General features: G+C 31.8%; 3 protein-coding genes across 3 annotated transcripts in view; 1 reads left to right on the top strand and 2 right to left on the bottom strand.

Moving 5' to 3' along the window:
• Nucleotides 1-430: 430 nt before the first annotated feature.
• Nucleotides 431-3,947, top strand: LOC145324308 (putative glutathione-specific gamma-glutamylcyclotransferase 2). Its single transcript, XM_080166924.1, has 8 exons — nt 431-505; nt 610-634; nt 1,068-1,138; nt 1,830-1,871; nt 2,049-2,101; nt 2,701-2,751; nt 3,205-3,294; nt 3,829-3,947. Exons 1-8 carry the CDS (start codon nt 439-441, stop codon nt 3,943-3,945), a joined length of 516 nt encoding a protein of 171 aa, XP_080023050.1. The 5' UTR covers nt 431-438; the 3' UTR covers nt 3,946-3,947.
• A 2,561-nt stretch (nt 3,948-6,508) lies between these two features.
• On the bottom strand, nt 6,509-11,721 carry LOC145324533 (uncharacterized). Its single transcript, XM_080167116.1, has 8 exons — nt 11,715-11,721; nt 11,198-11,278; nt 10,568-10,636; nt 10,171-10,266; nt 9,706-9,746; nt 9,205-9,301; nt 8,125-8,225; nt 6,509-7,463 (listed from the first exon to the last, which is right to left on the bottom strand). The coding sequence occupies exons 1-8, from the start codon at nt 11,719-11,721 to the stop codon at nt 7,368-7,370; spliced, it is 588 nt and encodes a 195-aa protein (XP_080023242.1). The 3' UTR covers nt 6,509-7,367.
• An 8,276-nt stretch (nt 11,722-19,997) lies between these two features.
• The window catches only part of LOC145324534 (uncharacterized), a 33,107-nt gene continuing 26,647 nt past the window's right edge, over nt 19,998-26,457 (bottom strand). Inside the window, exons 7-14 of the mRNA XM_080167117.1 lie at nt 24,979-25,089; nt 24,766-24,892; nt 24,240-24,314; nt 23,677-23,729; nt 22,950-22,989; nt 22,177-22,268; nt 20,499-20,573; nt 19,998-20,077 (exon numbers count right to left, since the gene is read on the bottom strand). Coding sequence (XP_080023243.1) covers nt 20,027-20,077; nt 20,499-20,573; nt 22,177-22,268; nt 22,950-22,989; nt 23,677-23,729; nt 24,240-24,314; nt 24,766-24,892; nt 24,979-25,089 — 624 coding nt within the window. The 3' untranslated portion in view covers nt 19,998-20,026. The remainder of the gene's footprint in view (nt 20,078-20,498; nt 20,574-22,176; nt 22,269-22,949; nt 22,990-23,676; nt 23,730-24,239; nt 24,315-24,765; nt 24,893-24,978; nt 25,090-26,457) is intronic.

Genomic DNA, 26,457 nt, shown 5'->3' on the forward strand with positions numbered 1-26,457 from the left:
CCACTTAATTGGTCAAGTTAGCTTTGATTTACAAATTTTGGCCCTCAAAAGGATAGTTTGGCAACACAATTGTTACGACCTGTCTGCTAGCTTTTGTACTTACACACATACGCCCACACAAACACGCGCACATACACACACACAAATGCCCGCGCACACACACACAATCAGCTGTTTTTAAATCTAGCAGACGGAAAATTGTAAATAAACAACAAATGATTATAATTTTGTTATTTTTGTACTTTTAAGTAAAATTGAAAAATTATAATGATAATAATAATTTGATTAATAATTCTATCAAATTTATCTAGAATTATAGCGAAACATTAACTAGCCATAGAAATATTTTATAATTAAATACAAAATTATTTGGGTTTAATTGCCTTTGTATAGATATAAGAATACAAATTTTTTTAAATGTTTATTTTTCAGTCTAAAATGTGGATTTTTGGATATGGTTCAATTATCTGGAAAACAGAATTTCCATACACGAAAAAAGTTCCAGGTTTGTTATTTTTTTTTATGTTATTGGTAGATTATAATTTGTTTTTTAAACCTATAAAATGCCAACCTTTTTTATTTCCAAATTAAAATATATTCCTATTTTAGGGTACGTAAAAGGATTCCTTAGGAGGTAAGTAATTGATTCATATAGATTATATTTATCCTTATATTAAAGTAACAGGATGTCTGTCCTTAAGCAAAGGCTAAACCGCTATTTTTATATTTTTTTTCCTTTTGAATTCAAAATGATGAAAGGAGAGTTGTTTTCCCTCGAGTCCCTCATGGGGCACAGTCGTAATTAAGATATCTCATAAATAAAGTTTTTCAAAAATTAAAAACCTTTGGATGTTATAGCAATTAATATACAAATGTATCATGATTATTTTTTATTAAAGCATTCTTGGTTTTTTTTTATATTTTTTATTGGTGTTTATTGGCATTTGTTTACTGGATTAATATTTTTATATCTTTTATTTTGTTTAAGTTATAGTTGTGAATCTAATTATTTATGTCCACTGTTCTTTTTTTCATTAAAATATTTTACTTTGAATGATCAAATTTAGATTTTGGTGGTGGAGTACTGATCATAGGGGAGTTCCTGAGGCCCCTGGCAGGGTGGTTAATCTTATTAAAGGTAGTGAGATAGATAGATGGAAAGCACATTGAGGGGATTCCTGAAGCCTTAGGCATAGTGGTTGATTTTATTATAGGTATATAGACATGAGAAGAGGGGTATCTTAGGTTCTTGGCAGGAAGGTGGTTTATCTTATGAAAGTTAGATGATAGATAAATGGAAAGATCACAGAGGAGATTCTTGAAGCCATAGGCATAGTGGTTGATCTTATTAAAGATAGACAAATAGATAGATAGATTGAAAAATCATAGAGGTGTTCCTTATACTTATTGCAGGGTAAATAATCTGAAACCTTCTCTATGATCTCAAAAGATGCAAAGATCATCGAGGGGATAATTAATCTTGTCATCAGTAGATAGATATAAGAAAAGTGGTTCCTTGGGTTCCTGGTAGTGGGATGGTTTATCTTATGAAAGTTAGATAATAGGTAGACAGATAAATAGATGGAACGACTATAGAGGGATTCTTAAAGGTAAATAAATTCGAATTTTAGAATTAGATCCTATATAGATTTTAAGATCCTTAGCAGTGTTGTTAAGCATTTAAAGTTGAAAGTTGATTTAAAGATATATAGCTAGGTGAGATGAAAATTATATGAATATGTATATTTAAAGATATGAATTCATGATTTAGAAATAAATATTGACTGTACAGTGTACAGATAGACTGATCTATAATCCTATTTTTTTAGGAGAACCGGACGACATTGTGTGGGGGATGGCTTATCATATAGGTGATAATATTTCAATCATTTTATTCAGTCCTTATTGCAGCTTCTATGTAATTAAGTATTTTCATGTGTCCAAACGTCTGTCCTTGTTATCAATAAATTCTTATTGTGATTGTAAAAATAATATACATACATTTGACGAAAAAAAACTTAAATACCTATATTTTTCTTTTATTCTAGACGATAAAGATTGGTTGAATGGAGTCAGAGACCAATTAGATTATAGAGAAAAGGTATTTTAAGAATCGTGCTAAGTTAAGATTTTTCTAAAAATCTACAGAAGTTACCAATCAATTTAGCTATTGAGTCCTCCTTTTTCAGGATAGCTTTAATTATCAATTTTATTTATTTTGCAGTAAGAAACGTCAAAAATCTCTTTGTCTCCAATAATAAAAACTCCTTTATATTCCATATATATATGGCAGTTTGCCTCAAATTGTCAAGTCGAGCACAGAACCCAACACCACTACCCTGTAAAGGAGAACCATATCGTCTCAGCGGTTAGCGAGATCCTTCGGTACAAACAGACAAAATCCTGTTACTTTATTATAAGGTTTGGTGTACAGGACAGACCGGTTAGGGCACCACAGGGTTAGTGTATTCCGCATGGGGTTAGATATAAATAAAAAAGATTACTTCTCCCAAACACTTATTTAGAATTTATTCAGTTAAAGTAAAAGGAAAGGAGATTCAGTGCTCTCTATGTACTTTGAGGGAAAGAACCGAACATAACTAAAATATTTTCCTTCTATTACAGAAAATAAACTTTAAACCATAGGCTATACAGTAGAGTTTCATTGTTAATATACTTATATTATATATATATTTTTAGGGTGGATATACAAAACATCAAACACACTTTTTTCCTGGCAACGAAAATGAGGTAGTTAATGTTTTTTTAATCAGAATTTTTCACCTTCATAACTTTCCTTCCTTAGGTATGGCTAGGGTCAATATCAGGATATAAGGGGTTGTTGACGGGTGTCAACACCTAACGCCCCTAAAATTGAATTTAAGGAAGGTCTGCCTTCTCCTTTTTTCATCACCTGCTGGTTTCATCCCCTCCCCCCCCCCCACACGATGAATTGGTGCGCTTGGTAGGGTAATAATGATTAAGCTGTATTTAAGAATGTGGGATTTATCTTAAACAATGATTTTTTCTTGATTGAATGAAGTTTCTTTGCCTCTGATGCGTCTAATCCTATTTATAGTCACAAATGCAAGGTGCTTTGAATCTGGTTTGGTAATAGACGGATAGAAACTGTTTCTTCCTTGACAAAAGACAGTTGATTAAGAGTGAGCCCATACATGTGTACCAACAAAATTCCTTTTTTAGGTTGGTTCAGAAAGTGTGGAAGTTACACTGTATCTTGGTTCTGACTTCCACGCACACTTTGCAGGCCCTGCACCCGTTGAAGAGATTGCCAGGAATGGTGTTGAGATATTTTATTACTAGCAGCTACGCCACTAGAGGCCTATAGGGGCACATGAGGAAGGCAGGGGTGAGATTTAGCCTTATTATTTTTAATTTTAAAAAGAAATTTTTTTCTGGGTGATTTATTTTGGTAGGGTTGAAGTGTTCTTTCCCCCCCCCCCCCAAAAAAAAAAAAAATTATGATCCTATCTTAAACCTATGAGAAGCTTCTCTGTGACCGAGAACTGCATATTGCTTCAGTGATTAGCGAGATCCTTTGCTACACAAAAATGGACAGAAATCCTGTTACTTTTTTACAAGGATTGTTGTAAATTAAGCTTATCTTATGTAGGGTTTAGTATCTTCTATGACTACAATTTATGACCCGTAAAAGACATTGTTTATTGTGAATTAATGCATGAACCCTCTTTGCTTTATTTGAATTACAAACGTCTGATATTATTTTAAATGAATGAAAAATACCACAAACAACTATTATTAATTATATGATATATTAATAACCAACACCATCTATTGAACAAAACTAGAACTATATTGGTATCACACGGACCTAGTGGAGCCAACAAAGAATATTTGTACAATTTGGCCTATGGCATGAGAACCATAGCACCGCATGTGCAGGAAAGAAAGATTTTAAAATAGTTATTATAAATAGCTTTTCGCGGACATCAAAATGAAAAACTATAAGATTAAAACCAGATTTTGTTAGCCTCAAGGGGCCTAAGGACTGGGATAAAAATGGTATTAATTTTATGATTTTTATTTTAATATGCGTAAAAATTTAATACGATGCTATACATAATTTTTATTTTGGCTGAGAACCGGTTCTAATCCAGCGGATATTAAACGGTTTCGAAGCTATACGGGAACAGATTTTCCTTCAATTGGTAAAAATGTACCCATTTTAATACCCCAACTTTAATAACCTTTTTGTTTTTAGTACCTTTCATTGTTAAAGAATTGCTGCAGAAAGTTTTTATTTGATAATCTTTCCATCAACAAGGATGATCATCTGTTTGAGTTAGAAGAACATGTAAAGAAACTTGAAAAAGAACAACATCAAGAATAACGTTAATGTTTAATAAATCAATAGATTTTAAGTTAATTGAAAAATAGACTATGATGCTATGCATTAATGAGATTTTTAGAGAAAACAATGGGCCTAAGTCATATAAAACTATTCAATATGACCTATTTTTATGTGGCTTATTTTTTTTTGTCAATACTTTTTAAAGGCATACTTTGATTTTCAAAGTTTAGAATAAACATAACATCAACGTAATTTTGATTAAAACCAAACATTTGATTTATTTAATATTTGTTTAAATTGATTAAAGCTCTAGTCATAGACAATTTACAGCAAATATTTTTTTAAGCTTTTATATTTTCGAATTTTGAATAAAGTAATACGACATTCAATGGTTTTCTATATTTGTAATATATATTAAATTTAAAACTAATGTGCTTATGTTAAGCTACTACATATTTTTTGTAGATTTTTTTGTAGTTTTTATTTAAAAACAACATTTTTTACCTATTATACATAAAAAATGATATTTTTATACTTCTTCCTAATATTTTTTTCAGAAAATGGACGTGAAATATATATGAGGACTGTGGAAAAGAGTTTAAGGTTTGTAAAAAGCTTCACTGTAAATGAGGTTCCTATCAGTCTAATGATTAGCAAGATACTTCACAACAGAAAAACATCGCACATAGATAGAACGTAGCGAAGCTCATAGATACAAATTAACAATAACAGACAAAATTACAAACGAGCAAGTTATAGAATTATAGAGTAGCCCAATGCTTAAATTGAAACATCTAAAAAAATTATTTATTTTCAGCTTGGTGGACTTATAAGACTTAGAAGCGTCCATACTGGCGTCAAATGAAATTCCTGTGATATGTATGTATGAAATCTTTTAGTACAAACAGATACTTGAACTAGCACAAAAGAATGCATACTGGAGTAAAACCTGTGAAATTTGCTCCAAATCTTTTAGGAATGTATTAATACATAAGATTAAATGAATATTATTCCTAACGTAAGTTATTGATTGGGAAAAGTATGTGATATTTTTAGGAAAAGTATGTGATATTTTTAGGGTAGGCTAGGGTAAAATTATGCAAGGCCAGCAGGGCTAGTCCATTGAAGCCCCTTTCGTAAGAGAATCATATGATCTGGTGGTTTCCCCTCATATTGCATATTGACCACAAACAAACTTTTTGAAAAATTAACATGTTTTAGATGCTTATTTTAGGTTATCTTAAGTTAGGGTCAGGAGTCCCGCATGGGTGGGAAACATATATTTTCCAAATCAATATAGTAAGTAATAAGACAAATAAATACATCTGTATAGATTTGTTTTATTGCATTTTTCTATGTCAGACAACAAACAAATCTAACAGACTACCAAAGTATACAAACAGGGGAGAAATATATTTATGTGACACATGTTAAAAATCATTTGCCCAAATATCAACTCTGATAGCGCACAAACAAAGCCACACTCAAGATCGACCATTTACATGTGAAATTTGTGATAAGTCGTTTACCCAGCATAGTGCTCTGTCTATACTAAAACGTGGACATAAAAAGAAAAAAACTAAATGTGGAGAGACTAATATTTCTTGTAATTCTTGTGAAAAAGAATTTACCAAAACTATTAAAAGCTATGAACAATGACTAAACAACATATGAAATTAAAAATGATTTTGTTATAGTCTTTTTTTAGTTTTCACTTTTTTCACTATACACGACTAAATAAACCATAAAAGAATGTGTAAGCTTGATTTTCTGAAACTGAAACTTGTATGTATGTAGCCCTGATCTCTGTAAACTTTTTAATGAATAATAACTGGTTTAAATTTTCAGCTAATGCAAGGATGCCGAGTACTGCTTATATCTGTAATTTAAGTATCTAAATTCTAAATTCTTAGAAATATATCTAGTGTTGGTAAATTAGAAACAAGGATGACAACATCCATAAGTAGCGAAGCACCAAAAAGCATGTAAGGGACTGAAGAAACCTTTACTGAAAATTTCAGCTTTCTATCTTCGATAGCAGCTTTGAAAATCACAGTTCTGCCATAGTGTTACAAACAGATAAAGTATATTATACAATAGCTTCGCTCAGAGAGAGACATTTGGCGGATTTTTTATTAGTTGGCTTAACAACTAAATACCTAAGAGAAACTTAACTTAAAATAACAATTATGTTTTTATAATATATTTATAACAATAACAAACATATTTACAAAAAAAAATTAATATTACTTTTAAAATTGAATTAACAATACTTTAAAGACTAGGTATTATTATAATCTAATAAATATAAAATATTTAAAAACCTATTAGGGTAATTTTGTCCCTAATAATTGAAACAACATTAACAAGGTAAAGAGAGAACAATGAATATAAATACACGAAAAAATTTACCAAAAACTGTATTTACAAAACCAGTATGGCTTAAACCGATTAGGTAATATCCGCTGCATTAAAGCCGGTTCTAAATTATACTGAAAAAATTATGTATAGCATTGTATTACAGACAATTTTCCTCGAATATTAAAATAATACCATTTTTGTTAAATTAATGTTAAAATTTGTATTTTGATATCAACGGAAAGCTGTTCATAATACGTTGCGATAAATAACTATCATTAAAGTTTTTTTATAAATTGCGCAAGTAAAAATGTTCAATAAATATACAATAGAATATTCTTATATCTATTAAAGTCTACCTGAATTAATTTTGGCAATAAAAGTGTTTAAATCAGGCTCTAAATTATTTTTGACTTGGGTCGATCACTAACAATCTATTTTGTACTAAATAAGGCAAGCATGTTCATAAAAAGGCAAGAGCTTTTTCTTGAACAACAAAAAGATTTATTTTATGAGATTTTGAAATTAAAGCTTAAATTTTTGACTTTTTAATCTATTTTATACTCAACCCATGACTCAATACCATAACTTTGATATATATCTCTATAACAGATAATTGCTATTAAGAAGAATATTTTGTACAGTTATCTATTAGCAATTGCTATCTTTGTATCCATCATTTGAATCCTCTACTGTAGAGATGGTCGGTTGTTTGTCCGTTATGAAGATATTCCCATGGGTTGTGCTCTTCATTGTATGTTACTACTTCAATCTAAAATGTATAAAGCATCAATTTATTGATCTATCAATCTTTCAAACAATACATATATTAATCTATTAATAAATCTGTCAATCAATCTATCACTCAACCTAACAATCAATCAATCTTTTTAAAAATCTGTAAAATAATTTATTAATCAATCATACTTTCAAACAATCCATCTATTGATTAATCTATCAATCAAATCTATTAATCAATCAATCTATCTATTAATAAATCTTTCAAAATATCCATCTATTTATCAATCTTTTAGACAATGTATCAATTAATCTATCAAACAATCTATCAATCAATCTATCTATCTATCTGTCTATCTATCTATCAATGAATATATTTATCTATCATTCTATCAATCAATCTTTTAGACAATGTATCAATTAATCTATCAAACAATCTATCAATATATCTATCAATTAATATATCTATCAATCATTCTATCAATCAATCTATTAATTAATTAATTAATCTATCAATCAATCTATCACTCTATTAATCTTTCAATCTTTTAATCTTTCAAACTATTAATCTAAAAATATATCAATCAATAAATTAATCTGTCAATAAATCAATCTTAATTAATCTGTCAATCTAGCAATCAATTATTTATCCATTATTTCATCTATTAATTAATCTATCAATCAATCTATTCAACCTTAGTATCAGGTTCATAGAATACAACATGGTCAGGTATAGCTTGATTAATCTTGTGTTGAGACGCATCAGCTAAAGTGAATGATTCACTTACTTCTCCATCTAAAAAAAAACAAATAAATAATAGTGTCTATTGCTTTGTCTGTCAGGCTGTTTGTCTTTCCATTCATCTATTTGTCCATTATGATCTCACTAACAACTAGGGTGGTTTTAATCTAAGTCTAATTTTCCAAAGCAAACACCAATAAGCAGGGGCGACCAAGCTTTTTATTTTTTTTGGGGGGGGGGGTAAAATTTTTTTAAGGGGGGTAATTTTTTTTTTTGGAGAGGGGGGGTTAAAATGGCGCGTGAAGCACACCGCAAATTTTTTTACCCCCCCAAAATTTTTACCCAGGGGGTAAAATTTGCTTGGGGGCGGGTAATTCCCCCCCCTACAAATTTTTTTTTTTGGGGGGGGGTAAATACCCCCTTCTAAATGGTTGGGGGTGCCGTAGGCACCCCCAAGGTAGGGGAAAATTTTAAATGGAGGGGGGGAATGAAAAATATTTTGGGGGGGGGTAATCACCACTTTACCCCCCCCCCTTCCTTGGACGTCCTTGCCAATAAGAAATTACCCCTGTGAAAAGGAAAAAAATAATATTATAAAATTTTTAATTTTATTCTTTTCATTTCTAAACCCAAAAAATAAATCATAATTAAAGTAGAAGAATAGAGGGGGCAAGAGTTATATGTAATACCCTATCCCGATTTTCTATCGGGTCTTTGATAATTAGATGATGGGAGGAAAATTAAAATTTTAAGATTCTGAAATCATAACATTGTCGGGATTCATACAAGAGAACAATTGTAAAATGTGAAGTAAAATATTTTGAAAATTACTTATTGATCTAAAACTAAAAATGACATGGGACACAGATAATTTAACCAAAACAGCGAAAATTTCACACAAAAGCTTTTAACAGCTTAACTGAGAAAGCTGGATTCAATGAAATTTATTTTCACCTGCTACCAAAAGGGTCCTTGCTATTTGAGGAGGGAAGTTTTCTTGAATATATATGTCTGCAAATTTGTACTTGTTTACCTGAAGCCGTAGTTTCTGGTTGGTATGTTTGATAATGTGGCTGGGAAGGGGCTCGAACCTGCTCACGAGGGTCAACATATTCATAGTCGGGATACTCCTAAAAAAATAATTATAGAAGAAAGAACTTATTATCAGACAATAAAATCACTGTTTAGCTAAAACATACTTCCTTTTATAAAAATAACAGGATCTCTGTGTCTTTAGTATTGAAGGATCTCGCTAACACCTCTTAGAAATATTTTTTTTAATTTTGAAAATAAATAAAGTTAGATTTTCAAACCTAGTCAAGAAGTCAAAATTATGGATGGACAAACAGATAAAGTGAGTTATAGATGTTGTAAGAGATATGATATGCGACAAATCATACAAAAACTTTAAAAAGTATTTATGTCTTTTGGAGTATGATCAAACAACCGACAGACAAAGTAAAAAATAAAATAGCATTACGGACGGACAGACAAAACGGATTATATAGTAGCTTCGCTTCTAAAAATCATTTACCACTAATCTTTCATAGTTCTCTACTCTTGGGTCTTCATAACCTAGAACAAATAGATTATAATAGTAGCTTAACCTAACCTTAGATGAAGATTCCTGTAACAGTTAGGTACAATCTAAAAAATGTACAAACTCTTAATCAATACCAAACAGTCTTCAGTTTCAGTTTAAAAATAATGATTTATAGTTTTTTAGATAATAACATTTTACTTGGACTAATAGTGCTATAAGCAATGCATCTCTAAAATAAAATCTTGAAATGTAAGGACGCCCATAACAAGTATTAATGTAATTTTGATATATGTAGTAACCATACGGAATTTAACTTATTAAGAAGTCGAATGTCGAATCTACTCTCTATGAATAGACATACTACTCTATGGTTGTTATTGTTCATTCGTCTGACTAATTTGTTAAGCCTAGCTGGATGTTGTCATTCTTGTTAAATATCTATCTATCTATCTGTACCTTGATATGAATATTGTCCATTATATCCCTGGTCATAGTCCGGATAGAAAACATAAGGATCAGCTGTGTCCTTTTTAGTAGCATACGGATTCTTTCCTGAAATAATGTATAATCCTTATATAACAGTAAAAGGATGTCTTTCTTTTTGTCTATGTGTGTGTAAATCGCTAGATGGATATTATTTTTCTTTATTGTGAAACTTTATATTGGTCCATGGAATGCTACCCCCCCCCCCTCAAGATAATTGTCTCTAGAAAAGAATTGAACTTCCTACAAGAAACTATGTTTTACTTTTTCTTTAAATTAAAATAAAAGATGGAGGTTCGACTTCCACCTCCACCTATTTTCACTCAAGTGCCCAAATAGGTTTCTAAAAATACTCATAACATGTAAGTACCTGTAAATCCTAGGACAGTTTCTTCTATTTTTTGGACTATTGGATTTTTTCTTATAGCATCTACTGCCCCTAAAACAAATATCAGTAAAGGACCCTTTAAGAAAGAACCGATCCTTAATTGCATGACCTTTGTCTAGAAGGTTTGGCTATTCTTTTTAAAAAATATTCTGTCCATCTCTCTTTCTCTCTATCCCAGTTTATCATTCTAACTGTCTGATGTTTATTTGGTCATCTATATATCCATCATTCAAACAAACTATCTATTCTATAAACATATTTCTGATATATTGAGCCAATAAGGAAGCTAAAGTTTCCAAATATAAACACATATTGGTCGATTTTCTATTTATCATATCTTAAGACAATGAATTGGCATACAAAGCCAAACACAATCTCCTATAGGTTGGATATATATCAGATCTACCTTTAGCCAATGAGGAAGCCTAAGTAACCAAATCTGATCTCCTATTCGTTTATTATCTATTCATCATATTATTGGCCAATGAGGAAGCCGAAGCAGCCTAATCTGAACTCTTATTGGTTGAATGTCTATCAATCTTTATTTATCCAATGAGGAGACCGAAGTATACAAATCTGATATCCTATTGGTTTATTATCTATTTATGATACCTTTAGCCAATGAGGAAGCCGAAGTAGCTAGATCTGATCTCCTATTGGATGATGAGGCATAAGCAACTCCGCCAAGAAGACCTGAAATTTGAGATGTCTTATTTTAAATGCCAAGCTATTGTAATATTCAAGATGTCCATCTGTATATCTGACATTTAAGCAAAACACAAGAACTTTTTCTATAATTTTTTTTGTGAAAGTTGCCATTACTGAATTATTATCGACACTCTCTTGTAAGAGCTAATAGACCAGTTTTTTTAACAATTAGTTACCCTGTTAATGATTTTTAACAAAAAAAAATTTTATTTCATCACGCAACCTCTCAAAAATCACAAAATCTGAAATAGATATTCTTTTTTTCTTCAAAATTTTATGATAATTTGGTTTTACTAAGCAATATCAATATTAAGAAAAATTAAAGCTATGCTCATATGTTTCGGTTAGAAGAAGATAATTTTTCTGCATTTACAAATATGAAGCTTGTCTAAATAGCTGCGCTTGTAAATACTAAATATACCAGACATTTCTGTCTCTCAATGACAAAATGTTTTTTTGCTGAATTCGTAAACGTTTAAATGGTTCAAAACGAGGACAAATGAATGCAATTTTTTTCAATCAGCGATTAAAGAAAAAAAGTTGAGAGATAGTTAGATTTAGCTTTTTATCTACCCTTGGTCTCCCCCCCCCCCCCTGTTATAGCCAATTAAGTAATTTTATAAAACTGAAATACACACAAACATAACATGATTCAAATTGATTTAAATTACATAAATATTATCTGTATCCTTCTGTTAATGAAAGAGTTTAGTGTTGGTTTAACAGTTAGTGCTCCTTCAAGGCAGCCCCCTGTTATACTTTTGTGCTGCTGTTAAAACAACATAACATTCCGGAAAGGTTTATAAATAGTTTGTGGTAGGGTACCACCACCTTCTCAAGAGAAATAACCAATAGAAAAAAAATTATTCCCAACCCCCAGAAGAAGAAAAATTAAACTGAAAAGCATGTCATTCATGACCCTTTTTAATCATATCTTCTACACTAATAATGCATTAATCTAAAGGGATAAGACAATGGCCGATAAATTGATTGTCATCTCCAATGCTTATACATAAAATTACCTTTTCTGTAAATTACAAATAGTGGTTGAAACGTTTTGACAATAAACTTGAAAACCGCCACTTGAGCTATGCGAAGCATAATAAAGAACTCAATCGGTTCAATCTACTTATTAATTGTATTGAAACGAGTATGTCGATATTATGTCAGCCAGACATGAACATTTTCCCATATTAATGTCAATCTTCGACATAAAGTAGTCAGCATATTGCTTTCAGTTTAATTAGGAAAAGGACAGATTTTCTGCAATTTAAAACTTGTAATGCCTGCTTTTGGTTTCAAGGGCCTGGTTTTTAGTTTATACAGTATCAGCTAACTCTATAGTCGCTTGATTTTTTATGAAAGTTATATCTGTGCGACTGTTTACATGGTAATACATTGCCCCTATCGTAATTATAATTGGGTTGAATCGAACATCTGAATTAGTTAACCTTTTAACGTCTAACAATACTTGTTTTTGGAATAGATCAAAATATTTGTAAATCTATCCCCTGCTTTGATTCAAGGTTGATATTGATATAGACATCGTTGGTTTTGGAGTAGAATAGAAGTATTATCATAGATGATCAGTCATACAATATAATCCATCAGACTTAAAAGGAATCTATAGCAGACTAAGATGTTTGTTTTTATTTAGTCACATATAATCAGTGGCGTGCACAGCAATTCCTAGGGGGGGGGGGGTCGAAGCCATAAAGTGTTGAAAAAAGTGGAAGCTAGTCCTTCCCAATTTCACATTACGGATATATCCTCATCCAAAATAGTTATAAACCTTCCCTGGAACTATTAAAAAGATTCACTGTAAAGGAGAACAATATCAGTTCACAGTGGTTATCCAGACCCTTCGCTACAGACAGAAAAAAGCTTACTACTTTATATAATAGTTTAGGATATGTGAATACCTTCAACCAATAATGTAGTCAAATTGTTCTTACACTATGTCACTATTGGTCTAATTAAGAGATTGTTCATTTAGACTTTATATACCTATTAGGAGTAGTATTTAAAAGCAATATCCATAAGTAGCGTAGCAAGAAAGGTAAACGAACATGTTAGAGAACAATTTCTTACAGGAAAGAAGAATCTCCAAAATAAATTCCAAACACCAATCTCATATGTCAATACGAACTGATAAATAATAACATATTCTTTTATTTTCCAGTATGGCTTCGAAACCGATTTATATCCGCTGGATTAGAATTGATTCGCAGCTATACGGAAAAATCAAGTACAGCATCGTATGGTAGACAATTTTCTGCGTTAACAAAACTGGTTTTAATCTTGTAACTTTTCACTTTGTTATCCGCGGAAAGCTGTCTATAATACGAAGCAATAAATAAATATTATATTTTTATTCTGTAGATAAATCTTCATATCTATCTATCTCAATAAACCACAAACAATAATAAAAATTGATTTCTAGATGTCAAAATCATTGAAACGAAGAAATTCAAGTTCAAAATAATTAAAGCTTTATATTAATGTGTTAGTACATCTATTTACTTAATTATTAGCACCACAACTTCTATGTAATAATGATTCATCCGTCCGCCTGTCCGACTGTATGTCCATTTCTTTTAATTCATTTTTTCAGCTAGTACAGGAATGGAGGTGGCAATGGACTGTAAATTTCACTGGTACACAAAGTTTAATAGCCTTAATCCCTCCAAGGAATAAAAATCTAATTGAAATTGAAGTCCTGCTGGTTTTATGGTTAATGGGATATTAATAGACTAACACACATACACCCTACTGCTTTACCACAAACACAGGGATTTTAAGGGATAAGACAATGGATGGTAAATTGAAGTCCATACCCAATGATAATGAACAAATTTACCTCTTCTGTAGAATGGAAATATTGGTTGAATTGTTTGGCCATTTTTAGGTTAAACCAACCAATCAACATTCAATATCAAAAGTTTTTTAAGCAAACTAATAAAATAACGTGGTTATAAAACTTTGGGTTCCAGTAAAATTTACAGTCCAACATCCCCTCCCTCCCTGTCCAACAAAACCATGAACTAATTGATATCTAGCTGTTAAGATTATTTATTCCAAGACATTAATTTATACTATTAATTCATGTAATCGATATATTGATATTTGGATGTTGCACCAGATTTTCATATATTGTAATAACGTGATTCTCGCAGCCGGCTAAAATAATGATACCCCCATCAATCCCCTTTACACCATCCCCTCTTCTCCCACTGGATGAATGAACAGACCAATAAATGAGGTTCAATTTAACAACCTAAATTGACGACAACTTTTCCCCTGCCAATATATCGACGTATTCAATGGAAAATCCATTTATCAATTTTATATTTAAATTTATTAAAAGTATACATACATTGTAAATGTACAATTAAAGTAATATATAAATCTATTAATGTACATATATGCTTTAATTTAGGTATCATTGAAACTTTAGTGTCTTAGTCAAAGTTAGGACCCTGCAGGTAAAAGCCCTAAAGGGTTAGACCCCCCTCTCCATGTCTATAATACAAAGTAGAACGATGTCTGTCTGTCTGAAGCTTAAGATATCGGTAACTGCTGAACCGATTGGGTTTTACTCTTCATGAAATATACCTAATGGTCCTGTGGTGGTTTTAGGCTATTTTCTTCAAACAAATAACCGGGGAGGGGGAACACCCACAGCATCCTGGGGCGAAACTCCCGTGAAAAAAAATCCCCCCTTTCACTTTTTTTTCGTTTCTTTCACAAATTACGAACGAAGGATTCTATCTAGGAGGGGGACTTCTTAATACCTCTTTGGGTGAAGCCCCTCGAGGCTTGGGTTAAAGCCACTAGTTGTATACAAATATTGTTAATTTTGTTTTGTTAATAATTATCCATATACTCTGTATGTGATTTATATCTCCTTGAAAAATGCAAAGTAAAGAAATGAAAATTAATGTGAATTTTCGTTGTGGTAAAAACATTCTGTTTTGACCTTAAAACAACAAAATCAGGGATAAGGGATGGGAAACGTAGGAAAATATTATTTCAGGCCTATTTCAAGCCTAGGCCTATTTCTAGCCTAATAAACCAGTTTTGGGATAGCGCAGTGGTTCGTATAAAACGCTAATGAAAAAGCTGTGTGTGTGTGTGTAGATAAAGTATAGAATCAAATTCAGGTAGCTAGTTTAAAGTAAAAAACATAACTTTTTATAAACCTATATATTAATGGCTTTTGTTAAAATGAAGTTTTTTCTCTCCCAAAATTTTTTTATCTTTTACTTTGGTAATTTGAATTGTCAGAAAGCTATCGTTGGGTTTCCCTCAGACAGATTTTAGTTTGTATTATTTGCATTTTTATTAATGAGTAAAAATTATATTTGAAAATTTCATTGATAATTAAAATTCAAAATAAATAAATTAATATGCACTTGGGTAACATTCTATCAAGTTCTTTGGATACTATTATGTAGTGATATATTTGTACTGTGTTGTATTGTACATATATTAGGGTTAAGGTGTTGTATCAATTCCGTATTAAATTTTTAAAATTCAAAATACAACATCCAATTTATAAACTACCAAATGAAAATTCGTAGCTACCTTCTTTCCAAAAAATGATCCCGTTATTTTTGTTTTTTCTATATGGCCCTTTTTTAATGTTTAACTCTAAGCAGATTTAATAATTAAGCTAATGTGATCTAACACCATTTATATTTATTCTTTAGTAGCAGACGAAATCATTATTTTTTCTAGAATTGTCTGCTTCTAAAATTACCGCCAATTGGTGATTGGTTGTTAAAAACAGGCCAATTCTTATTGGTTTAGAGCGATAGCTACTTGGGAGCGTCCGCCAGTTTGATAGGAATTTGTAATAGTTGCAATAACCCTTTAGAATCTAGGCCGGGACCTAATTAATGGCCAGGTTTCCTATCCCTTATCCCTGAACAAAATAATCCACATCCAAGTTTAGACAATAATAATTGTTAAGCCAAACAAGGATGACAAGTTCCATAAAAGCGCTGCTCTGAAACAGTATGACAGACGAACATTAACTCTTGTAGAGTGTAAGAACTAAATATACGAAATATAAATTTTGACAAAATTATACGTAAATTTGTTGCTTAAATTCAGAACAGAACATTGTTTAAGGACATACTGACATTTATGAGACTTGATTATACAGTTGCTTCGCTTGTAATATTATACCTTATTGTAATAGGAATCAGTACATCAAAAATCAGATCAAAATCAAATTCTGGTAACGAATATAGAGTTGCTACGCTTTCTAAATATTGTAGAAAAGCTTCGCTTTTAACAATATTCTAAACAATAATGATAAAATGCATAAGTAGCGAAGCTCAAAAAGTGGACAAATGAAAAAAGTAAGTTGTTGAGCAGATATTTAGTTGTTATAAAAATAAGAGGGGAGCTGAAAGAAAATTAGCAGACTGTTAAATAGCAGCTGAGAGTATTACATTTCCCCCATGGAATTACAGACTCAAGGGCAAATTTAATTATAAATTAGCTTTGCTACTAAACAGGGAATAGATAAGTAACATCCACAAAGACAAGTAAAATTTAGCATCTTGGTAATCAATTATTTGGCAATTTCACTTACTTGGATGTTACACTAGATTTTTATGTACTCCATCCCCTTCCCTACTACATGATGAACAAACTGACCAATAAATGAGGTCCATATTAGCAAGCTAAATTGACGACAAATTTTCCCCTTGTCAATATATCCATGTATTATTATATTCTATATCCATTCTCATATTGCATATGTAGCAAAAGCAAAAGACACAGCAACATTTAAATAATCCTTATAATAAAGTAACAGGATGTGTGTTTATCTGTCTGTACCGAGGATCTCGCTAACCGCTGAACCAATCGGGTTCTCCTTAACAGGGTAGCTTTTCATAGGTCCCGGGAAGGTTTATAACCATTGTGGTGGAGGGTACCACCACCCTCCCAAGAGAAATAACAAAAAAATTTAATATTCGTAGGCTTAAAAGCAACATAGATAGGTAACGTATAATTTTATTAAAAACCAAACATTTAAAATGCAACTAGAGGCCTCTAGGGGCGTAGCTGCTAGTATACATATATTATATTAGATATTATGTAAAAAAAATGGATTAACTGTAGAAACACACCTTCTTGGCCTTTAAATACTTGCTTGATTTATTCATTTAGCCTCTTTACTGTGTGGTAATTTAGCAAAGAAACAGCATAATTAGCAATAGTTTTGCATTACGAGTGCAGCTACTCATTAGCTAGTTATGACTCGTTAATTGTTATAATTATAACTATTAGGGTAATTTAAATTTACTTTTTTCTATACTGAGTAAATGTATTAAGTAAAGGTGCATAACCCAAACAACTACCTGGCCCCAGTCTCGGGGATCTTTTCTGTCTGCTAGCAAATTACTTTCTGCACTTTTGTAGCAGCTTTGCCGATAATATTTACGATGTTATTGGTTGATATTGAAGGTCGGCACATTGTCCACGGGGTGGAGACATAAAATTATCCCACCCCCTTCTATTTTTTTTACTCTAATCTATGCTGTTATGAACAGAAAGCCCTTTGGTTACAAAAACTTTGTCTGAAAGTTCTGACTAAAACTCTTTAGGTTAAGTTTTAATCTTAATGATATAAAGGAGGACCCCGATGCTATAGCTTTGATCTAATAGCCTACAGAACCACCCAAAGGCATTAATGGGGCTTCTCTAAAATAAAGATTTTATTTGTTTCAAGAAATAAAAACGCAGATACCCTACTTGATACTATAATTTGACGCTGGTTTGATCTAAAGGGAAGGGGATAGGGTTTAACGTGAAGGGAAATTACCTTAAACCCCCTAAGGCACATATGAACATTTAGTTAAGGATTAAGGACCTGCCAGTTCAAGATCTTTTTTTACTAAAAAAAACATATTACATCATCTATAATACAAAGTAGAACGATGTCTGTCTGTCCGTCTGACCGTCTGTCCGTCTGTCTGTCTGTCCCTTAAGATCTCGGTAACCACTGAACCGATCGGATTCTACTCTTCAGGGTATCTACCTATTGGTCCTGTGGTGGTTTTAAGCTATTTTCTCGGGGGGTGGGACACCCCCAACCCCCCCAAAAACCAAAAAATCCCCCCCATTTTTTTTTTTTTTTTTTTTTTTTTTGAAGGAGATTTCCATGGTCCTTTACGATTTTCGCAATAATTTTCACCTCTTGGGGCAAAGCCCCTAGAGGCTAGGGGCGAAGCCGCTAGTACTATATAAATAAAAGAACCTTGACAAACAAAAGCAACAGCAAATAAATCAAATTTGGTGTTAAAATATTAACCTTACGAGATAAATAAGATTTAGTGGTAAAAATAATCATTAAGAATCACGTGCTAGTATATAGTTGCGAAAATTTGATTTTCTTCAGGGGAGTAGGTATTAATTTAATTCAAGGAACCAATACAATACTTAAAAGGAGAATCCAATCAGTTCAGAGATGTATAATATTCAGTGTATGTAGCAAAAGATCCCATCAACCGCTGAACCGAAAGGATCTTCATTACAGTGAAACTTCTTAAAGGACTAGAGAATGTTTTCAACAATTTGGGGGGGGGGGAGGGTACCTCAACACCCCCATAAGAAATCGCTCCTAGGAATAAATTCCTATCTCCATAAATGTTGTTCTTTTTACTGCTGCGCTACTTATGGATATAATTATTCTTGTCCAAACTATTTAGAAGAAGATATACTAATGTTTAGTTTTTAAATTTTGGTTAAAACTGTTGTTGTTTAAATTAAAATTGCTGACAACTGTTGTTAAACATTTAGTAGTAGCTATACTACTCTATAATTGACATTGTCTGTCTGTAATACAGGGTTAGTTTATTTTTAACCCCTTTTGTAGCAGCAGGTATGGAGCCTATACCTGCCTTTGCTCTTACATTGAGGGGCTATCCAGTGCCAAATATAACCTAACCTAAGGTAATAAACAAACAAAAGAAACTACAACCCCCATTTTTAAATTAATAATTAAAAATATTTTTGTGAAAGCACCATTATGTTTGTTTGATTTAAAACAAAGAGTAAAACAAAATGACAAGGTAACTTAATCAGTCAATTTTCTAACATTTTTTTTTATAAAACTTCGTTACATTTTTTTACGTGATCGTCCTTGTTTTAAAGAGAAAATTAATTTTCCACGTTTTAAAGATAAATGAAATGAGGTTTCTTATTATTATTTTAAGTCTGGAAAAACATATTTTCTCGTATTCATTCGAATCCGGTGGATAGGAACCGGTTCTCATCCATACGAAAAACTATGTCTTGCATCGTCTTTTATCCAGCTTTCTGCGAATATAAAAATGTACAATCATAAGGTTAAAACAAGTTTTTTTTAGCCGGTGACTTATAATTGTGCATTCTATATCCGCGGAAAGCTGTTTATAATACGACGCGAGAAATAACTATTACTTTAACATCAAGGACAAAATTAAAATATTGCAAAAGTAACAGGATGTCTGTCCGTCCATACTGAAGGATCTTGCTTACCCCCGAACTGATATGGTTCTCCTTTTCAATGTAGATTCTCATAGGTCCACGGAAGGTTTAATCTTTTTTGGGTGGTGGTAAAAATTTAAAGTTTATTTGGGGGGGGGGGGGTAATCACCCCTTTACCCCCCCCCCCACCCCATTGGACGTCCTTGTCTACAATTAATCAAAAAGGATGGAATTTTGATAAATAAGCTAACCTGTAGCGATAAGACCAAGACCAATGATAGCAGGACTGACAGCGACCTAAAACAGTAAATTTTTACTTTCTCTCTGTCTGTAAAGGTTATTATAAGATAAGATAAGATAAGTAAAATTTACTTATAATAACACTATGAATTTCAATTTTCGGAGCCGACTGGCTCTCGGAGCCGGCTCCTCAATTCATGTTGTATGATACATAATGATAAGGAGTTAGATCACTACCTAAAACTTTCTTTGCTATCTAAAATTGTAGCCCATTAAACATCTATACATTTTTATCTATATATTTATATCCTACTTAACTAAAATAATGTACACTTATTCTGGACCTATAAGAAGTTTCACTGTAAAGGAGAACAATACCGATTCAGCAATTAGCGAGATCTTTTACTACACACACAAAGAGGATATCTATTTAACAATTTTGTATCTATCTACCTTTCTATCTAATCATGTTACTTACATTAGTTAAAGATCCAGAATTGCTTGGATCCAAAGAAACTTGCAGATTTTGGGAACCCGGCAAAAAGCTGCCAATCTGAAATACCAAAATTTTTCTTCATTTATTTCGGGGATCATAAGGGATAAGACAATGGAAGATAGATTGATGTACATCCCCAATGATTAAAAACAAAATTAACCCTTATGTACATCAAAAATATTGGTAGAAAAGTAGGGTAACTACTAGTTTGCACCAACCAATCAGGGTTTGATAAAAGTGCCCAAAGTTTTAAATCAAACTAAAGCGAGAATGTGATTATAAAATTTTGGGTGTCAGTAAGAGATCTGAAGGGATAGGATAATGGACGAAAAAATTTCCCTATTGTAGTTAAATAGACAATTAAGATTTTATAAAAGTATCCAAAGTTTTTGATCCAACTAATAAGAAAACGTAATCATAACACTTTGGGTCCCAGAATAATTTACAGGTAAATGTTTTAATTTATAACTAGCGGCTTCGGGATTTCACTTGGGAGGGTGGAGGTACCATCTCGCAAAAAAGGTTATAAAACTTCCTGGGACCTATGAGATGCTACCCTGTTAAGGAGAACCCGATCGGTTCAGCGGTTATAGAGATCCTTCGGTACAAAAAACAAACAGACAGACATCGTTCTACTTTGTATTATAGATAGTAAAAGTATAACAAGAAAATAATATAGAATATCCCCGCTAATAAAAAGGCATTTATAAATAATAAATTTAGTGGTTAAAATTTTATTTCTTTTGTGTGTTTGTTAAGCAATTTTGCATTGGCTTGTATATGGCTAAATCATTATATTTTTAATTTTCCCCCCCCAAGATATGTTCATTCATATTTCTTATTAGCGCGAAGCTACTCTATAATGTTTACTTGTAGTTGCAAGTACTTTTGTCCGTGTTTTGGAATAAAAATAAGGGATCTTAGGGGATAAGACAATGGACGATTAATTGATATACATCCCCAATGAGCAGTGGGACAAAGTGACCCAAAAATCAGCCATGTGACGTCATAAAAATGAGGAAGATTAGTGGATAAGTGAAGGAAAGAATACCCCTAAAAAAAAGATGGATAATCCCTCATTTTTATGACGTCACATGACTGATTTTGAGTCACTTTGTCCCATTACCTCCAATGATGATAAACAAAATGTTTTTATTTATATTATTTGTTTAAAAGTTTGGATTTAAAATTCAATACAGGTTTACAATAATTTTTTATCTCATAATTAATTTAATAAAACTGATGGGTACCAGTGTAATAAACAGTCCAATGTCCCCTCCCTCCTTAGGAAAGACTCAAATTTAAACCCAATGCATAAAACAATTTTTTGGTTAGGTTAGACTTCATCTAATTTTAGAATTGTAAAAGGTTGATTGTTCTAGCCTATATTCATATGGCCACTTGCAGATCTATCTATTTATTTCAAGTATGGCTTCGACACCGATTAATATCCGTTGGAACTTAAATTAGAACCGATTTTCAGCCATACTGAAAAATTTTCCACGAATATTAAAATAAAAATCATAAAATCAACAACAGTTTTGTAATCCCTAACCTTCGGCCCCTCGAGGCTAACAAAACTGTTGTAAATTTTGTAATTTTTCATTTAAATATCGTGGCAAGCTGTTAATGATATAGCGATGCGATAAATAACTATTACCGTAGAGAAAATATTGGAAGAGGAGCTACTCTGTAAGTCATCTTGGTCAATCTTATTGTTAGGAGTATTAACTTGCTGTATATGACTTCCACCTAGAAATTTAATCATCAATATTCATCTATAAAACCTTTCTACAATTTATTCTTCCAAAAATTTATTATTAGAATTTATTAGGGTTGGTAATCTGTTCATTTTTTTTGCTGAATTCGGATTCTTACAAAAATCCACCCAAAAAAGCTGGTTAATCCGTGAATTGCGGATTCTTGTTTTTTTTTATTGCGGAATTTCGGATTGTGGATTGCGGAATCTAGCAAAGTTTTTAAAAGTCTTTTTATAAATTAAAAATTCTAGACCCTACAGCTGCCATTTTTAACCTTTACTTAACCTAACTTAACCTAAAATAAGCATAAAAAGCTACTGTGAAATAAAATTTTAAAAAAATTGTATGCTACCCACCATTTTACTTGTAGGTAAGAAACAATAAAATACTTTTTGGGTTTTTGTCTGCCACATTTAAAAGTGCTACAAAAGCCATAAAAATTAACAATTATGGATTCGGATTCTGGGTACAATAATTGTCCAAAAATTGGGCTGATTGCGGAATTTGAATTTATACTCGAGGTTGGGTCATTGGAAGATAATAAATAACTTTTAAAAATTATTAAATAATTTTTTTTTGTAAAAAGGGCATTTTAATTACATAAATATAATTTATTAAAGCTTTGCTACTATAGTAATCATCAAACTATAAACTTTATAGAAATATATTTTACCTGTCAAACCATTTAAAAATCCATTCACTGATTCGCTGGCCTAAATATTTTGAAAATAAGAAGAATAGTTTAAATTAAAAATTACTCAAATTACCCTCTTGAGCCATCATACTTATATTTGAAAATGAGGTGGTTGGGAGGTGGGGGGAATGTTTTCATTCGTTTATTTATAACTTAGGTTGGGTTAGAATAGGTACTAAGGCACTGTAGCAATAAAAATTAAATTTTAGAACAGGGAACCGAATCCCTAAAGAAAAAAAATTGCGTGCAATAAAATTAGCCGTTTGAATCTCTGAAATTGAAAACATTTTTCTCTTTGCAAGCTTAACCTTAGTTTTTTTAATGATAAAAAATGCTGTACTATATTTATAGTTATATAGATTCTCATAGGTCCTGGGAAGGTTTATAATTATTTTGGGGGAGGGTACTACCAACCCTCCAAGAGAAATCACAATAAAACCGAAAAAACTTAAATATTCCTGCCGCATAGTGTCGCTAGCGTATGAATGTCCCTACGTAGCGTAGTGGCGCTGCGTAGAAACATGAATTTAACAGCTGATTGACCATAGACAAATTATTTCTCAAATTAGATATTTAAAATAAAAATCAAACATTTAAATGCCACTAGAGGCCTCTAGGGGCGTAGCCGCTAGTATTGAAATAAGGTAGCTTGAGTTTTTTACTGGGGTTAGTAGTAGTTGAGACATGTATTTTTTTGATATTTTACCTTAAACAAAGCCATGGTAACCGCATAATTCAGGGTTCCAGGGGTTGGTAAACCTAAAAATAATAAGTATTAACAGATTTGTTAAAAAGGAAACTTATCTATTGAAAAGATTGAATTCAAATTTAGAGGTTCAAACAAAACAATAAATTAAATTTGAATAATTAACATTTTAACTACAGCAATAATTAACATTTTGTGCAAGCTAAAGGAATAATGTTCTTACAGGACAGACAAAGGGACTGTCATTTTAGAGATCTTTAAATATTTATAAATAGACGTTTATGCTAATTATGATTAAACCCAAAAGGTAAGATATTTTAATAGATGACTTATTTATTTTGAGAATTTTGAAATATTCGAAGGAGGGGGCTAAGTTTATCCTATTTTTTTTTAGTTTTCTAAAGACTTTTTCTCTTGGGGGATGTGGAGGCTAAAAATATTAACCTTCCTTAGATATATAAAAAGGAGAACCATGTCAGTCAAGTGGTTGAAAAAAAATCTTAAGCTTCAGACATACAACCACACCCTCGGACAGACCTCCCGTTACTTTTAAATGAGGATACCTGGTATTTCTTCTTCTGTGTTCCCTGTTTTCTCAATGTTTGTGCCCAGCATGGAGCTCAAAGTTTCCCCGACTCCTAAAATTTAGAATTTAGGATAAAGGCATTTCAAAACTAATAGGGTGTTTTTTTTTCTTTACGATTTAACGCTACGGTTCTACCCCGTACCTAATATAACGTATACTAACTTGTCCCCCTATTTTAATTTATTTAAAATAATGGGGAAAATAATTGGCACTTTGAGGGAATTCTTGGTCTAAACCAAAATTTTAAGCAAAATTATACATACTCTCCCCCAGACGAAACATTCACCTCATTGGGGATGCATGAACGAACTGACCAATATTGGATGTCCATGTTAGCAACCTAAATTTACGACAATTTTTCCCCTGTCATACTATCCACGTATATTCTACATCCATTTATTTATACCAGGTGAAGTGCAGTTCATGGTAAAATATTGCTGGTAATGAATGCTTCCTAGTTCCTGGGATCATCACAAAATTCTTGGATCCAGCAACAAAAATACCTGCAAATAGACCAGCAACAGGTGCCAGTGGGGCCAGAAGATCCACCTGTCCAGTTGCTGCAGGATCCAGTCCCTCAATCAGGGGTAAGCCGTTACCCTGCAGAGTTTCTACCAACAGCTTCTGAGCCTAAAATAAATTCGTGAAAATAGATATTGACTTAAATTTCATATATATCAATGAATATCTATCTATCTATCTATCTATCTATCTACCTCTAATTCAGTGAGACCATTTTTGATAGCCTCTTGCTGTACATGCTGAAGGACTAGATCCTGCTTATTCTTAATTTCATCTGGTGACAGGTTGGCTATATATGCTGCAAGCTAAAAAATAATAAAAAAAGTTATTCATTGCTAATCAATTATGTCAACAATTAGCGCAGCAACAGCAAAACAAAATTATTGGGCATGTATTGTTAGTAAATCACTGTAAACGATATTTTATGGAGGTAGCTGAATTGAAATAAAAGGAATGGTATCCTCAACTTTTATATTAAGCCAGTAATTAGGTTAAATACTTTAATAGTATTGAGCTTATTTTTATTTACTGGCAGCCGTACAAACATGCAATAGCTGGGGTATTAATAAAAATATATTCTAGTGGTTTCGTCTCCCGGAGCACTCTTTAAATTGAAGGGATTTCTCTTGGTAATGTTGAAATTCTCACTCCTTTCCAGATTCTACAAGAAGCTTCTCTGTAAAGGAGAGTCATATCGGTTCAGCGGTTTGCAAGGTCTTTAGGTATACAAACACAGACTGGCAGACATCCTGTTACTTTTATATTAAGATTTCAATTCGGGAAGTATTGATTAAGTCTCTTGTTTTTTGTTTTCATTTATTTATTTTCATGACAATTTATTTATAAAGTGAAATTTTATTGTTTTTTAATGTATTTTATTGTATAACATTTGACACTTTGAATTGTGTTTACGCTACATAGATTTTAAACACGTATTGCATGTTCTATATAACCTTACTTTCCCAACTCTGTTTTAGTCTTTAAAAATATGATATTTTAAACTTTATCGAATATCCATCTTTAAAAAAAGACATATCAAGGATGACAACATCCGTAAAAGAAATGATTTATATCAAGAAGGTTGGTCAATACTTTTTAAGTTTCAGAACTTAATAAGCAGAACATTATAATATACAATATACATGTTTTAAATTGACGTACGGACTTTCTGATAACTGTAATTAAGTTGCTTTAGTTCCGAATTGGACCTAACCGTTATAAGAATCAGCAGGCAAAGTTTAAGATCGATAGAAAATTTTTAAAATGTTTAAATTAACGAAAAGAACTTTACGGCAAGTGACGGACGATAAATACCTTAATTATAGAAAAGCTTCGCATTTTAACAAGATCCTCTCACATGTTCCTACATTTCAGATACTAGGGGCAAATCCACTTGTCCTTATACTAAAGTAACAGGATGTCTGTTTGTCTGTGTGTTTGTCTGTGTGTTTGTGTGTTTGTGTGTAATTGTGTGCTTGTGTGTTTGTGTGTTTGTGTGCTTGTGTGCTTGTGTGTTTGTGTGTCTGTGTGTCTGTACCGAAGGATCTCACTAACCGCTGAACCGATCGGGTTCTCCTTAACAGGGTAGATTCATATATGTCCCAGGAAGGTTTTTAACTATTTTGGGGGAGGGTACCACCACCCTCCCAAGAGAATTCACAAAAAAACGAAAT

Source organism: Acartia tonsa, chromosome 7 (assembly GCF_053477335.1).
Source record: "Acartia tonsa isolate MP-2025a chromosome 7, ASM5347733v1, whole genome shotgun sequence".
Lineage (NCBI taxonomy): Eukaryota > Metazoa > Arthropoda > Copepoda > Calanoida > Acartiidae > Acartia > Acartia tonsa.